This window comes from Lontra canadensis, unplaced genomic scaffold, assembly GCF_010015895.1.
Source record: "Lontra canadensis isolate GAN:19392208 unplaced genomic scaffold, GSC_riverotter_1.0 scaffold196, whole genome shotgun sequence".
Classification (NCBI taxonomy): domain Eukaryota; kingdom Metazoa; phylum Chordata; class Mammalia; order Carnivora; family Mustelidae; genus Lontra; species Lontra canadensis.
In genome coordinates, this window is record NW_022631190.1 from 96,485 (window position 1) to 113,016 (window position 16,532).

The 16,532-nt window shown below is 44.6% G+C and overlaps 1 protein-coding gene across 1 annotated transcript; it reads left to right on the forward strand.

Annotated features, from left to right (window-relative positions):
• The first annotated feature begins 375 nt into the window (after positions 1 to 375).
• On the forward strand, positions 376 to 16,232 carry CLDN11 (claudin 11). The gene is made up of 3 exons (XM_032847935.1): positions 376 to 827; positions 5,245 to 5,409; positions 14,946 to 16,232. Exons 1-3 carry the CDS (start codon positions 602 to 604, stop codon positions 15,176 to 15,178), a joined length of 624 nt encoding a protein of 207 aa, XP_032703826.1. The 5' UTR covers positions 376 to 601; the 3' UTR covers positions 15,179 to 16,232.
• Positions 16,233 to 16,532: the final 300 nt, after the last annotated feature.

Consider the following 16,532-nt stretch of genomic DNA (forward strand, 5'->3'; position numbering starts at 1 on the left):
CAGGCGCCCTTTCGAGGACCACAGTCCCTGCTCTCAGCTGGGAAGACAGATGAATGGGGAGGAGAGGAGGGATGGAGCGAAGAGGAGACCCCGAGACAGAGATGTGAGACCGGCGGCAAGAAGAGAATTTGCAGCAAAACAGAGCCCACGCCTGACGCTCTCTCCATTTCTTGGACCTGGAACGAATTCTTTTACTTCCCAACCTGGGCCGCGCGACGTGGGGCTGAGAGCCGAGGCCTCAGCGCCCCCCTCCCTAACCCTGCTCCCCCTACCTCCCACCCAGGGCCCCACCCCGCGATTGGCCGGCTCGCCCGGGCCGTCGCCGATTGGCGCTCGCCGGCCGGGTCCACTGGGTTTAAAGAGGGGGGCGGGGGCGCAGTGCCCAGCCGCGCCGCTGTCCCCGCCGAACGCATAGTGCCGTCGGAGCGCGGCTCTCAGCCTTTCCCGGCCTGCCGCCTCCTCCAGCGTCCCGCAGCCGGCAGTCGCCGGTCAGCCGCTCGCGAGCGCGGGGAAGAGAGGACCCGGGCAGGCGCCGTCCAGTCCCGGGCGCGGGCACAGCTAGTGAGGGGCTAGGCCCGGGGACGCCAGGGTGGCGGCCACGATGGTGGCCACGTGCCTGCAGGTAGTGGGCTTCGTCACGAGCTTCGTGGGTTGGATCGGCATCATCGTCACCACGTCCACTAATGACTGGGTGGTGACCTGCGGCTACACCATCCCCACCTGCCGCAAGCTGGACGAACTGGGCTCCAAGGGGCTGTGGGCCGACTGCGTCATGGCCACGGGGCTGTACCACTGCAAGCCCCTGGTGGACATCCTCATCCTGCCGGGTAAGGACCCCACCTCTGTGTGGCTGCTCCTAACCCTGATTCTCGGGACAGACTGGGGATGGGCTCATTAGACGTTTCCCAGAAACGTATCCCAGAAACATTTTAAGGCCTTGATGGGCACATTTTTGACACCTTCAGTCCCACCTTGTCTTAAAGGGATTAGGCAGCCCTGAATTTAACTTCTCCCAGCCTCAGTTTCTCTTGTCTGGAATTTGGGATGATAGTAGTGGCCCCAGGCCGAGCCACCCTGAGAAGTTACTGAACTGAGACATGGGCACATACTTGGAACTCTATCCATGTTAATAACTGTCGCCCCACCTACCCCATGCTCCCACCGTCGGTGGGTCGGAAGAACTGTAAGGTTCCCACCGCCCCCCCCGCCCCGCTTTGAGTTAGATCCCACCCGCAGAGCGAGGAGGAGAGAAAAGCTAGCATTCCAGCCATCTGAACAGTCACAAGCTGAGTTTCTCAGGTCTTCGTGGGACTGGTGAGGAGTCCTGGCCAAGTCTGGGCCCTCCCAGTTCCACCAGGTGGGTTCCCGTGGACCCGGGGGCCTGTCTTACTTTCCCCACCCCTTGCCCCCCGCAGTGGGGGCGTAGGTCCGCTCTCCTCCCTGCGTCTACACCTCTCGGTTCTCATAGGGAAGGGGTGTTGCCTCCCGGAGGGCGCACTCATCCTGCCGGGGGAGATCCGCCGTGGGTCGCTCGCTCCCACCTAGATGTCTCTGAGAGGGTGGAGGAGAGAATTGTCTGGCCTCCACCCCCTCCAACGACAGCTGGCGTTCCCCCCAGCCCCCATCTTCACTTGCTTCCCCGTGAACAATTCTGGGCAGCGGGTTCAATTCAGATGTAAACCTGAGCCAGTTCGGTGATTGGCTGGGTCGCAGGCTCCCCTTCGGGGTTTTGCTCTTTATCTCTGCCTTGCCAGTGGATTTAGCCTATTCACGATTGTCTTCTCTCCTGCTAGCCTTTGAGGATGGTGCATATTTATTTATTTATTTACTTACTTATTTTTAAAGGTTTTATTTATTTATTTTGAGAAAGAGAGGGAGAGGGAGAGAGCCTGAGCTGGGGGAAGGGTGGAGGGACAGGGAGGGGCAGAGAGAGAAGCACACTCCTCAGGGAGCAGGGGGCCTTGTGGGGGGGCCCCCATCCCAGGCCCTGAGATCATGACCCCAGCTGAAGACAATCACCTGAGCCACCCACGAATCCTGATGGTACCCGTTTAAAGGCCTCTCCTGAAAAAAAAAAAAAAAAAAAAAAAAAAAAAATGGGGCGCCTGGAAGGCTCAGTTGGTCAAAGGCCTATCCTAGTTTCCTTAATGAGTGGAGTAACTGAGCCCCAACGGCCAGTCTGGGAGGCTTTGGCTTTGTGCCATCTGCTGGGGGAGCCTTTAGCTCCCTGGGGACTTTGCTCCCCACTTTAAGCCTCCCCACAAGTGCCTCCTATTTCTGAGTCCTTGTAGTTGGAATCAATCTCCCCTTCCTCCTTGCTGCCCTGGTATTTGAGCCTTATCATCATCAGGGCATATTTCGACTTTATGTTCATTGTGAGTCAAGTTTTTGTACCACATTATAAATTCCTTAAGGATAGAGATGTCATCCTGCTCTCTTTGCATCTTTTGTACCAGGCATTGATGCTGGAATACAGCTGGTACACACAGTGCATGTCAGTCCTGCCAAGCACTATCTTCTTTTCCATTTCTTAGAAATTTTTTTTTGTTTGTTTAAATTAACTTCTATACCCAACATGGGTCTTAAACTCATGACACCGAGATCAGTTGTCACTTACTCTATTGACTGAGCCATATCGGCACCGCTTCTACTCCATTTTGAACTATCAGAATGACAGAGGTCCCGGGAACCCAGATCTGCACTCGCCTTCACTTAATGGCAGCCTTGGTAGACCTGGGTTAGACTCTGGGAGCCAATGCTCATCATCTGGATAATTTAGAACAATTTACTAGTAATCTCTGGGAACCCCAGTTGTCTTCTTTAAAAATCAAAATGAAACCAACCACCTCTCTTTCAGAGTGGTTTTGGGGGATTAAATGATATAAGAAATGTAAACCTCCCTTGACGTAGTAGAAGCTTCATAAATTGCTGCTGTAATTTTTTTATTAAAAGCTGGGAATGGTATTTGTAGGACTCTGACTATACTCTTTGTAAAATTACTCTTTTTTTCTTTCCCCCAAAGTTAAGTTTCCTGAGCATCCAGAGTCAAGTGGTTTATTTTCAGAGAACAGACCATTCTACAGATGGAGTACATTTTAGGGAGGGTCTAATCCTTCCTGCTATCCCCCTACCTTGCACTTGGGTGGTTATAGGAACAGATCTCGGTCTCCATCTTTTGATTTTTCAGACATGGCCTTGGCCTTGAGCACTTTGACAGCCTGCACTGTGAATTTCAGAACCTCAGTTACTAGTTGACTGTCTCTCCTGTCTTCACCTTGGCTTTCCTATAAGCTGCAGGGGCACTGGACTTCGGTCGGAGGTTCTGCCGCAGAATCCTCTGGCTCTTCCCTAGGGGGGTCTTCAAGTCAACAGACAGTTGATTGATTGTTTAACTTTCATTTTAAAGAAGCTGAGATGGGCAGTGGTTAGAAGAGTAACCCTGAATTCTGGCAAACTAGATCTTGCTAGAAGACAGTGTTGCAGTTGGGGCTTGGTGCACAGGGCAGGCTGGCCAGATTTGGTATTAGAGTCTTGGTGTGTGAGGCAGAAATCAGGGCTCATTTTTGGCTTGGTCTCTAACTCTGCCTCCCCCAGGCCACTAGCCCTAATTCCCTCTGAGTGGAAAAGGGAGAGCAACAAATACAACCCCCTCCTTTTTTTTTTTTTTGGAGGAAGGAGAGTGTTTTAATGAGAAACAACACATTTAAGTCTGCCATATTCTGCCAGTATATTGTCAGATTTATTTCACATAAATATTGCACATATTATAATCTGTTTCTTAATGAAGTTGTTACCTGGCATTTTGTGTGACAGCATAAAGTTAATTTGGTTTTGCTCCACTCTTATTATTCAACTTCTTATTCCTTCGTTCATACTTGTATTTTTTTTTTTCATAGTTGTATGTTTATATCATCTGCTGTGGGACTGTGTTAGCTCCACGAAGATCAAGGCAGGTGTCTGTCCTCTAGGAATTCTTGGGGAGGGAGAGATGCCTTTTTTCTTCCTTCTTTCCCTCTCTCCCTTCCTTTCTTTTGTAAAGATTTTATTTATTAATTTGTCAGGGAGGGAGAGAGAGAGAGAAGGCACGCGTGTGCAGGGGGAACAACAGGCAGAGGGAGAAGCAGGCTCTCCGCTCAGCAAGGAGCCTGATGTGGACTCAATCCTTGGACTCTGGGATCATGACTTGAGCCAAAGGCAGATGCTTAACTGACTGAGCCACCCAGGCGTCCCTGGAGAGACGGCTTTAAAGTGATGGCTGATGGTTGTGGAAACACGCCCAGGAGACTGGCTGAGGCAGGAGATGGCGCCTGACCATCAGCAGATGTCAGGATTCATGAGCACAGCAGTGTCTGGGGAAAAACCAAGAGAGGAATCCAGAGTCTTAGTTTAGTCCAGTTAGGACCACACACTATATACAATGGGAATTAAAAGCACATGGTTAGGGACAAAATCACCTCGTACACCCGAAGATAAAATGATGGCACTGCCATAGAGAAATAATACCAATAATAACAGCTAATCTTTTTGGAATACTTCATATGTGCCAGGCACTGTTCTAAACACTGCATGAGTTAACTAATTTAATCTTAGTTGAATTCTTTTAGAGAGATATAGGCACTATGACCATTTCTTCATGATCAATGAGGAGAGCCCTTGGTAACTTGCCCGCAGTCACCCAGGCAGAACGTATCAGCAGCAGGCTGGAATCAGCACAGACCATCACAGAAGGCATCTGGGAGGGCTTGAGTTTTAATCTGACTCTTTTGTAAGGTGATGTAATGGTAAGGTGATGTAATGGTGTAGTTGGACTCTTGGACCCTTAGATCTTGGGAGCCAGAAGTCTCCACTCAGTCTCTCCAGCCTCCAGCCTCCCTTGTTGGTCACTTTAAAAGTTGAACATGTGGGGCGCCCCGGGGGCTCAGTGCGTTAAGCCTCTGCCTTTGGCTCAGGTCATGGTCTCAGGGTCCTGGGATAGAGCCCCACATCAGGCTCCCTGCTCAGCGGGGAGCCTGGTTCCCCCTCTCTCTCTGCCTGCCTCTCTGCCTACTTGTGATCTCTGTCAAATAAATAAATAAAATCTTAAAAAAAAAAAGTTGAAGATGTGAAGTGATCTTCGACAGCATTTACATGCTAAGTCCTGGAATGCAGCCAGAAGAAGGCGGATGATGTTGAATTCCCTTGAGCCATGGTGTAGGCTCCACGGGGACCCTTGGCTAATGCTCCTGTCTGTTTTCTTGTGTCCAGGCTATGTCCAGGCTTGCCGAGCCCTGATGATTGCAGCCTCGGTCCTGGGGCTGCCCGCCATTCTCCTGCTGCTGACGGTTCTCCCTTGCATTCGAATGGGCCATGAGCCTGGTGTGGCCAAGTACAGGCGGGCTCAGCTGGCTGGCGTACTGCTTATTCTGCTGGGTAAGAGAGCTCTCTATGTAGCACCCCAGCTTGGAGCGAACCTGATGAATCTCAGATCTTGCTGCTGCTTCATTGAGTTTAAGAGGCATGGGAAAGACAGCCAGGTGTATCCACCTGGGAAAACCCCCCGTAATGTGTATCTCTTTATGTTTCATGGGTTGTTGAGGCAGAGGGATAAGTAATGTCTGCAGGGGTCACTGGACATGAAAAAAATTAAAAAGCAAAAGGAAGAAAGGGTTTTGAGGGTATACTTAAGAGAGAGACCAGGGGACAGGAGAGAGTGACACAGTGGCTGTCCACTCACTCAGGCTTCACTGTGGAATCCCTTTCTTGTGAACACCTCTGCCCAGATCCCAGCATTCAGAATTACTGGGCATCAGGCCAAGCAAAGTGGGTTTTTTGAAAGCTTCCAGGTGATTCTTATTTGTAGTTACAGTTGAGACCTTCATTTAATATGTAAAGAAAGGGTAGAGGGGCGCCTGGGTGGCTCAGTGGGTTAAGCCTCTGCCTTCGGCTCAGGTTATGATCTCAGGGTCCTGGGATCGAGCCCCGCATCGGGCTCTCTGCTCGGCAGGGAGCCTGCTTCCTCCTCTCTCTCTCTCTGCCTGCCTCTCCACCTACTTGTGATCTCTCTCTGTCAAATAAAAAAAAAAAAAGAAAGGGTAGAGAAAGAGGAGGGCAAGAGAAAAGAAAGATGCAGAGGGTGGTAGATCACTACTGATGATTCAATTATTTTATTTTGTTTTAAGATTTTATTTTTAAGTAATTGCTACACCCAATGTGGGGTCCAAACTCACAAGTTCAAGATCAAGTGTCACATGCTCTTCTGACTAAGCCAGGCAGGTGTCCCTTAATCTTTTATTCGGTAAGGACTCATGGAGTATCTGAGGGCCAGGCATCATGGTTGGCACTGAGGACACAGGGGGAGAAAGGCATTCTCTGCTTTGAGTGTCCCTGGACATCTCGATAGAGTGTGGCATGGGCTCATCTAAAAATGGTGCAGAGGGTGTGCACACACATAGGAAGGAATCTGAGCCAGACTGGAGGAGGTTCCCAGAGTAGGGGATCCCAGTGATGAGTGTTGAGGGTCGAAGAGAAGGTAGTCAGATCATGGATTGAAGGGAGGATGGGGGGACGGCCCCAGGCCAAGGAAATGGCATGAGCTCTCTCAGTTTTCCTGGTTGCACCTGCACACAGAGGGTTTAACAACCTAGGGAGGCTCCTTCTAGCTCTGCTCTTTTCAGTGATTTCATTTCATTCTACTTTTTTCTTGAACGCTAATTCCACCAGCATATCTTAAGTCCTAATAGAAGAAATGAATTTTAAGAACGCCAGCTCTTGTTGCAAAGTGCACTGATACATTCCTGAATAGCAGCTGGTCTGTCTGTGGGTTAGGCATAGCCTCAGCTTCTCCTGAGTCCAGGAATTCCCATCCCTCAACTGGTATCAGACTAGATGTTGAAGGGGAAGGGGAAGGGTCAGCGTTCTACATGGGTCAGTGCCACTAAGTAATGGTTGGCCACAGTGACTTTGGTGAGGTAAGGGGACATGAGAGGGAGGGGTGCTATTTCACAAGACTGCAAAGGGATGGAGGTTTTCAGGGATTTGTGAAGCCACAGAGAATTCAGAGGAGGGGCTTGTGTGGGTGTGTGTGCGTCTGAGCAACAGGAGTGAAAAGACCAGAGGACCACTGTCATTTCCGGAGAAGAATCTGGGCATGGACATTTTGGTTCCAGGCACAAAGAATCTGTGTGGGAGTGCCACAGGGAATACAGAATCAGTACCAGGTGATTCCCCTAACTCACAGGGTCCTCTGTCACAGCGTTTTTGGAGGTCAGATCTTTACATTCAAATTCCCTTTCCAACAGTTAGAGCAAAGCTCTACAGGTAAATTGGTGTGCGGAATCCAGGAGGAAACCCTTCTCATTCTAGGAAGTTGCCATTGTTACCTGCCTCACGTGAGGCTCGCTCTGTCTCTGAGGATGCCAGACCCAGCAGGTGAATTTGTTGGGTTAGGTGTTCATTTTTAGAAATTCTGGCCTTCCGTATGAGAGTCATAAAATATCCACTAAGAGAATATATGGAAAAGAAAAAAAAAAAAAACAACACAAACCCTGTGGAAAATAAAGATATAAAATCGAGTATGTATGGATGAGTTGGTATTCAAAAAAACCCTAAAAACAACTGAATCGTCCGAGTGAGTAATGAGGCTTATCAAACGAACAGTAACAACCAGTTGTCTGAAACTTCCTAGCTGAATTAAAGTTTTTCTTTACCTTTTCCGAGTGGGTTGGTTGGTATATGTGCACAGAATCGTGGAGAGCAATGTGAGGTGGACCGGCAGTGGTGTGAGTTCCTTAGTCCCCCATTACTGCCTGGAGTGAACACATGGAGGGCCTTTGAGGGCTCGGACTCTCTCAGGGTGGCTGCAGCCTTCTGGCCACTCGCTATCAGGGTGGAGTGAGCATGCCACCCCCTACCCTCTTGTAGCTTTGAATTTCCAGTGTTACCTGCTGCCTCTTTGATGGCTCCTGTCGGATTTATTTCTCAGTGGGTCACGGCTTGCCTTCAGGTTGGATGTTGTTTTGACTGGAACCAGTCGTGGCACCCGCTGGCCCCTCTGAGTCTTCTCTGGAGCCTAACGCCTCGGTTCCCCTGTTGGCGGTGGGTGGGAGGAGCTAGAGCGAGCGAAAGCTCCCTTTGTGTTGCTTGGGATTGGCTTCTAATGCTCGCCCCGGGAAGCCAGTGCTGGGCCCTTGTTGGATCCTAGGGGTCACCAGTGATGCCCCAGTTGAGGTGTGGTCCCTGACCAAAACGGACTGGGCAGCACTGGGAGTTTGGGGCCTGGGAACTGAAAACAATACCGAAGCTAATCTGGGTATGGAAACTGTAAGCACTATTAATTAAAGTCAGTTCTTCCTGACCCTAAAATTTTATTTTTCCACAAGCTTAAAAAATCATTTCTGTTGTACAATAACTTTATCTTCTCAATAGTTTTAAGTTTAATGGTGTGAGGATTTGGTCCTGCTTTGGGGGAAGGAATGGGAGCCTGATGTAGCCGACTCCCCAGAGCTAGGATGGATCCAGGTGAATCTCATCTGTGTCTTTTCAAGAGCCCCTACCAAGACAGGAGGTGCCTATGCCCTGAGCTGCTTTATCTTATCACTGGGAGTGGGACCAACTGTACGGAACCTCAGATCTCCTACTTTCCAGCTGTGTGAACTGGGGCAGTTACTTAATGTCTCTGAGCCTTTATATGAAATGAGGTAATGCTTATATCTGAGGTTGGTAAGAATAGTGTAAGGAGGTACGCAAATTATTTAGCCTGGTGTCTGGCACATAGTAAGTCCTCAGCAAATGGTTGCTATTGTCATTGCTATATCAGTCCTCTAACCATAGAGGAAATAGAGACCCAGAGGGCCATTGAGTATTCTTTTGATCATGTCTGATTCCTGCAGGGTAATCTCCATACGTGACACTGGTCAGGAGAGTCAGGGAGCTGTTCCTGGAAATGCTAGGTCCTCTCCTGATCTAGTGGAGACATTTCCATTGTTTACTTTGTAAAAACCAGATCAATAAATAGTTGGGAGTTCTTTTGCCCATCCCATCATAAGAAGTCATGTTAAACTATCCACCTAAAAATGGTCAGGCTCAGTTCCGGTCTGATCTCATTCTCACCTCACTGCGACTTAGAAAGTACTTGATTGGGGTGTTTCTTGGGGAGACGGGGTAGGGAATGGAAGGAGAGGAAGTATATATTCCTCTTTCCGTGGGTTCCTCTCATTTTCTCTCCTCCTCTTTCAAATTATGGCCCTAGGAATCGTATTTTGTTTAAAAAAAAAAGCTGTTTTAACTTGGAACTTACAGGTCAGTAATGGAATTGCAATAAAATAAAGGTTGTTTGCAACTGTGGGAGAGATTGATCTTGTCATGCACGCAGAATCAGATGTCCTAGGAAAGGCCACCCTTCCATGTGGAGTAAATAGTGATGCCCTCAATCCTGGAGTCTTAAGAGAATAGATGGAAAGAGCCTTTCTCTAAACTCATTAGCTTTACACAAACAAGCTCATAATGTAAATCAAATTTCGTATGGGTAGTGGAAAGGTTGTGGGATCTTTAGTATGGTTGTGACTTAAAATGGCCCTGTCGGTACACTTGGAAGAATTAACTGCTTTATGAAGTCTCTCCCATCTCTAAGTTCTGCGATAAAAAAAAATTAACAAATAACCACAGGACCAGCTTTTAAAAAAAGTTATGGGAAAAGAAAAGATAATGATGTGTGAAATAGAAATAAAAGGAAAAAATGTCGACAGCAGGCCAGGAAAATAACATAGTCAAATATTCCATTGACCTCATGATTGTTTTAAGTATTAGATCTTCATAAAAGTCGTTGTGTAAGAGGAGTATGTCCTTTGGCAGCTATGTTTTCTTAAGTAAAAATTTAGAGAATCACAAATTTAAAAAAAAAGAAAAACTACAATTTTTCTAGATTCAGATTATCAGGACACAACAAATAAATGCGACTCCAACAGCTCGTTAGAAATCTTGTTGCCTTGAGTTAATTGGAACAAAGCTAAAGTTAGTTGCTATTTAGATCATATAATGGCATCAGTTGTAGAAGGCAGCAATAAGTGCATTGTCAAATGTTTAAATAGAGGGAGATTGATTATTTATTTAAAAGATTTTATTTATTTGACAGAGACAGTGAGAGAAGGAACACAAGCAGGGGGTGTGGGAGAGGGAGAAGCAGGCTTCCCAATGAGCAGGGAGTTGATAAGGGGCTCCAACCCAGGACCCTGGGATCATGACTGAGCCACCCAGGTGCCTTGGGAGAGAGATGTAAAAAATAGTTTTTATTGTGGAAAATTTCATATGTACCCAAAAGTAGAAAAAATAGTATAACCCAAACTCATTCTCAATAATGATGAACTCATGGCTAATCTGTTTCATCTATGTATTTTTTTCTTCCAGTCCCCAGCGTTTTTTTGAAGCAAATCTCAGATATAATATCAAGGAAGATTTTCTTCCAGTATTACTTATATCATTCAGAGTAATTTATGTGATTTTAATGGAAATATTTCTTTGTGCTAGAAATAATGCTTTTAAAGGTACTGTCAGTTCTTAGTTCGGAAAGTGACAAAGCCTGAAATCAGAGGTGTTCATTGGAGAAAGGAAGAAATAACAGAATCTGGGCTCTTCTGCCTTTTTGGGCCTCTTTGTCAGTCTTTCCCTCTCTCTCTAAATTGCCTTGAAAGTCAAACACACATTTACTAATTTTATTTAACTTCATCACGTTTATTTAACTATGTTACTATGTGTCATCTAATCCCTAAAGAAATAAAAAGGTGCAAGTACCTCTCATTGCTCTACAGTTCCCTCTCCAACTATTTTCTGTGTTTGGCTACATGAGGATCATTGTTAATTTAGTAAGGCTGTATTCTATGAACTAATGAACACATTGTATTACATTATTTGAAACTTACCAAAAGAGGCAAACAATTTTATTCCATGAAGAGCAGGGAGTTCTACTTGTGAGAGCACCAAGTCCGGAAAAATCTGTGTCTACACAGTGAAACCTTCTTCTTCTCTGCTCTCCTCCTCCTCCTCTTTTTCTTTTCCTTTCTTTCCTTCTCTTCTCTTTCTTTTCTTTTCTTTAATATTCTTTTCTTTTCTTTTCTCCTCCTACTCTTCCTCCTCCTTCTTCTTCCCTCTTCCTCCTCCTCCTCCTTCTTCTCAATTTTCACTTTCTGCTCCCTCCCAAATGACAGATTCCTGCTCCCCCCCACCAACCCCCATGTACAGTTAACTGTTGCATCTTTGGAAGGTAGAAGAGGAGAAATAGATTGAAAAATCCGAGTTACTGTTAGAGACTTATTTTAAAAATACATTGTGCTGACATGAAAAGAAAAGCAACGAAGATTCTCTTTCTTTCTTCAATTTTCTTTGCCTTATGGATAACTGACTTTTTTAGGAAAACATTTTCTTTATTTTCTCCAAATAATTGGGAGAAGCATTATAAACTCTGTGTGTGTGTGTGTCTGCAAATAGAAATAAATCTAGCCAGTCTTCTATATCATTAAAAAAGCCAAAAATTATTGCCAGTTTTATTAATATTTCACATCTTTTAGTTAAGTAATGACTTAACTTGCATTTTAACTTCACTGATGGAAACATCCCCCTTTCCCTTCAAACCAAGCTGAAATTGAGTAAACTTTTCTTTTTTAGTTTCTAAACATTCTTCATTCTGAGTTCACTTGAAGGTCACTGTTTCCAGCGAACCTCTCATTTCCCTTCATGTTGTGTGGAGGCCTGTCATCTTTTAGTGGTTTTGATGTGGTTCAACTTTGAGAGCCACAGGAATCCACCCAGAGTTCATTTATCTACTAGGAAATAATGTGACCCTGCTGGTGCTCATTTGCCTTGTTTTGCATGGATTATAAAAGAAGGAAGTATTTAATGAGGTAAATCATGAGCTTGTAACTTTAAGTGTGTTAAAGTCACATTACAGTTTTATGATTTGGAAAGTCAGTTTTGATGTGTTTGAAGTGGAAAGTAGACTTGAAATGAGACTGTCATCCGTCCATCCACCTGTTCCCCCATTCAGTCCTCTAGGTTCATTATTTAAGCATTCAGACATTTTCCTGATGTTTCCTTCTTCTAGTGAATTAAAATCGAATAAAATCCCTAAAACAATTGAAATCAAGACTGATGATTATTTTTGGAATATTAAGCCAGATTCTTTCCCCATGTGAAGATACTCTCATTATTTTGCTTAGGAAGAGGGGAAGAGATATATATATATATATATCTATATATATAGAGGGGAAGATAAATATATATATCTTTATATATCTATATCTATATATATATATATCTTTATATTATTTATATATATATATATGTATCTTTATATATATAAAGATACATATATATATATCTTTATTTTATAAAATCTGCAGCAAATCTACATTTGAGTTAGGTTTACATGAAGTGTGGGGAATCCTTGTACGTGTGTGTGTGTGTGTGTGTGTGTGTGTATGTGCTGTATGTATAATACGAAGTAACTGAAAAATATAAAACTTAATTTGAACCAGAAGCTGTTTTGAAACCAGGCTAATTGTTTATGGGAAAGATCAGTTGAATTGAACCAATTCAGTTGTTTGGGAAATCAGATATATTTTTTTTTCCTATGGAATTCAGCTATTCCCTCCCCACCTTTTCCTTCTAATCAAGCTTGCGTATTTGGAAACCCTTGCTAGGTTGCTGTTTTGCTCAAGCAGAATGAGCTCCAGCCCCCCTTTGGGGGTCTAGGGGTATGTAGCTGGATTGTGTATTGATATGAAGAAGCTAGCACAGTTCTCTCTGGCTGAAACACTCTGAAGGAGTTTCTATTTCTTGTCCTGACTCAGAAAAAATACTTTCTTTTTTTCTCTTCTTTCTCTGTGTCTTGCTGAGGGTATGACTCTGACAGTAGCCAAGCCGTTCTCAGTGAGGGCAGCATTTGGAATGTGTGGCTGGAGGAAGAGAGAAAAAGACTTTTTCCTTGTATCTCAGGCGTTTGAGGCCCTAGGCTGGAAAGGAAGATTCAGTTGATACTGGTCTTTTTGAGAACACTCGTTCACGGAAGGACAATATATCACCACATAGTATCTCATACAAACCTATTACAGAACTTGGCATGATTGTTCTTACTCTTTAAGAAAAAAATGAAGCCATTAATATATGGATAGATTTTTGCTTCTTACGTAATTTATAAGAACTTCTGAAGTAGTGAATAGTTCATGATTAATGGAGTGAATTTAGGCTCTTAGAAAGCCAATTTGAGCAACTAAAACCCCCCAAATTAGCTTTGTTTCCTCTAACTTCTACTAGGGATTTATGTTTTTTAATAATAGGAATCACATCTGTCTATGTGTATTTATGCCCAGCTTGTGGGGTGGGCTTAGTTTATTGTCAACAAGAGCCTCTTACAAGCTACACAAATGCACTGAGATGGCTGAAGTGGTCTTTCCAAGTGGGTAAGACTTCAATCTTCTCTTCAGTTTAGAACTAATGTATGAGGCTGTTAGATTTGAGTGCTTCTGTTTAAAGAAAAATTATATTTCTTCTCTGTGGGCATAGAGGTAAGTCAGAAAATCACTCAGTGTGAGTGATTCTATCAAATTCTGATTTCCATCAGAAACGCTTGCTGAGTTGAAAGTGACAAGGATCCTCCAGGTAGCAAATGTCGCAGTGCCCTGCCTTGAATTTATCGAAGGCTCTATGGCTAATGATTGGCAACCTCATCACGATTATTTTCTTGATCTGTCAACTTTAATGGGTCATCCCAATTTCAAGCTTCAACTAAAATTTCTCTCCTGCTTGTGGCTGTGAGAAATCAGATGACAGGATGTGATGGAGTTCCTTTGCCTGGAGTTGTGCTGTTCAGCCCATTAGCCACTAGCCACATGGGGTTATTTAAATGTTAATTAATTAAAATTCAGAACACGGTTTTTTGATCTCACTAGCCCCATGAGAAGCTTTTAAGAGCCCCTGTTGCTTGTGACTGCCTTATGTGACAATGCTGATGTAGTGGTTTAAATATTTTTTTAACATTTTCATAGGCTCCTGCCTGTCCTTGTTTTGCTACGTTGCTTAGGAGGAGGGCAAGAACTAAATGATGCAGAAGCTGTTTCTTATCCTGCTCTTTAAAACCTAAACCAAGTCTGAAAATTAGGCTGGTTGGTGGAAGACCATAAAATTCTGCCATTGTGACTCATCACAACAGATATCATCACCATAAAATCCTTGCACGGGTGAATTCTTTTACTCCGAGCATTATTTGTGTGTTTGCAAACAGTGTAACACAAACTCAGACTCTTAGCCAATACTCGACTGATGTCTGGCAACAGTCCACCACGGTAAGAGAACTCTCGGAGCTTCTTCAAGGTCTTTGTAATATGAATTGACCAAACTGAGAAAACAGAGTGGAAAAATGAGGTGGGCATCCTTTTGTCTCTCATTTCCAAATACATCAGGCCATCTAGTCATTCAGCTGGTGTGTACTGAGCACATACTCTGTGCCTCAGAGTGAGGTAAACACTGAGTCTACAAGCATAAGGAGGACGTGGCCCCTGCCTTCAAGAAACTCAGGACTTGGCATGGGAAATAGACATGTAAAGAAGTAATTATAATACGATTAGGTAAGAGTCATCATAGAATTCTAAGTATAGATACATAAAGTGAAGATACGTAAGTAAACGCAAATACCCATTTTTTGGCTTCAGTCATTTATTTCTGGGCTTTTACTTTAGAGTTCTTTGGTGTCTGCCGCATGTTGAAAAAATAAAGGACCTAGCAGTTTGACCCAGCTTTGGATTGTCTTATTAAACAGATGCAAACCTATGGGCTTGGATTGGGAGCAGAGTTGTGTGTACGGAGCTTTTTGGAGTTGGCTGAAAGCTAAGGGAGCGTGTCTGTGGAGTGAAGGGGAGCCTGCCCGCTGTGCTTGGTGTGGGACAGGCATGCCTGGTCACAGCTCTCTTTTGTCTCCCCAGCTCTCTGTGCCATCGTCGCCACCATCTGGTTCCCCGTGTGCGCCCACCGCGAGACCACCATTGTGAGCTTTGGCTACTCCCTCTATGCGGGCTGGATCGGGGCTGTGCTGTGCCTCGTGGGTGGCTGCGTCATCGTCTGCTGCGCTGGAGATGCCCAGTCATTTGGTGAAAACCGTTTCTACTACTCTTCGGGCTCCAGCTCCCCGACTCATGCCAAGAGTGCCCACGTATAAGAGGGCTGCTGCCTGCCCACCCAGGTGCTGCAGATCCTGGGCCCGTGGCCCCGGGGTTTGCTTGCCACAGGCCGGAGAAGCCCACTCCACTGCCAGGCTCCAAAGCCAAAGTTGTAGAAAAGCATCCCGTCTGGCAATTTTTAGTCTTAATACCCCCTCCCCATTTGTTGCCTTAAAAGAGATCTTAAGTTCAGAAAATGCCCACACACTTTTCTCATGGTTTTGCCCATTAATAGCTCTTTTCTTGGACATTCCTTTGTTGTTCACCTATATATATATATGCATATGTATATGTATATGTATATGTATATGTATTTCCTCTCTTTCTTTAAATTTTAAATATCTTGCAAACATTGCTGAATTGAGTGTAGGGAGAGAAATAAAAGACACTTTTCAAACTGTTACAGATGACAATGGGAGCCTCATAAAGATGCCTCTCTGTTCGCTCCCTCCTCTTCTGCTCCAAGGTCATTTAGTTATAAGCGATAGAGAAAAATAGAACCGGGGATGTGTGGTGGGGAGGGAGGGGATTGTGGAACTTTCCCTCCATGGGAAACTTCCCTTTTCTAAGTTGAGGGTGAGGGTGGGGATATTTTTTAGTTTGTGATTTTACATTTATCTGTACATACTTTTTCAAGATTGATCATTTTTATAACCATGGTTTTCCTGAAATTCTCAGTTCATCAGTATGAAGGAAATGAACCAAATAAGCTTTAATTATATGATAAATAACAGTCCAAGCGAATATAACTCTAACTGACGTACCACAAAATAGTTTTGATTTCTGGGTTTGTATGATGTAGTTTTTAATCCTACACTTGCATTTGCTTCAACTTAACACATTTTTAAAGCTTTTTCCCCTTTCTCTATTTTCATTTTGTTAGCCATCTTGCAGTGGTGTTGTTTAACATAAATCATGCTGTTGAATTTGGCTTTACGGGTGTAAACACTGATGGTGTATCAGTATCCAAGACCCCAAATTCTCCAAACAATGATGGTGCATTTTGTTCTTTAAGTGAAACCCGTGCAATAAAATAACAGACTGTGTGCAAAAGTGGCCTCCATATTCTGTCGTGTCCAGAGGGGCCATCTATCAATTTTCACCGATTTCATTAATTTCTACTAGTAATTTATAGGGAATCTGGTCGTGACTCATGAACAAGGCATTTCTGCGCCTCCCTGAATAAAAACGTTTAGTCTTACTCACTGGACCACAGTGGTCCTGTGTGGTCATAAACGTGAAATCTTGGTGCTCTGTAGGTTTCTTTAGTGGAGTGAGGTTACAGCAACTTTGAGTCATACATAAATAATAAGAAACCAAGTCCCTAGCATTACACAGATAAACGCCTTCATC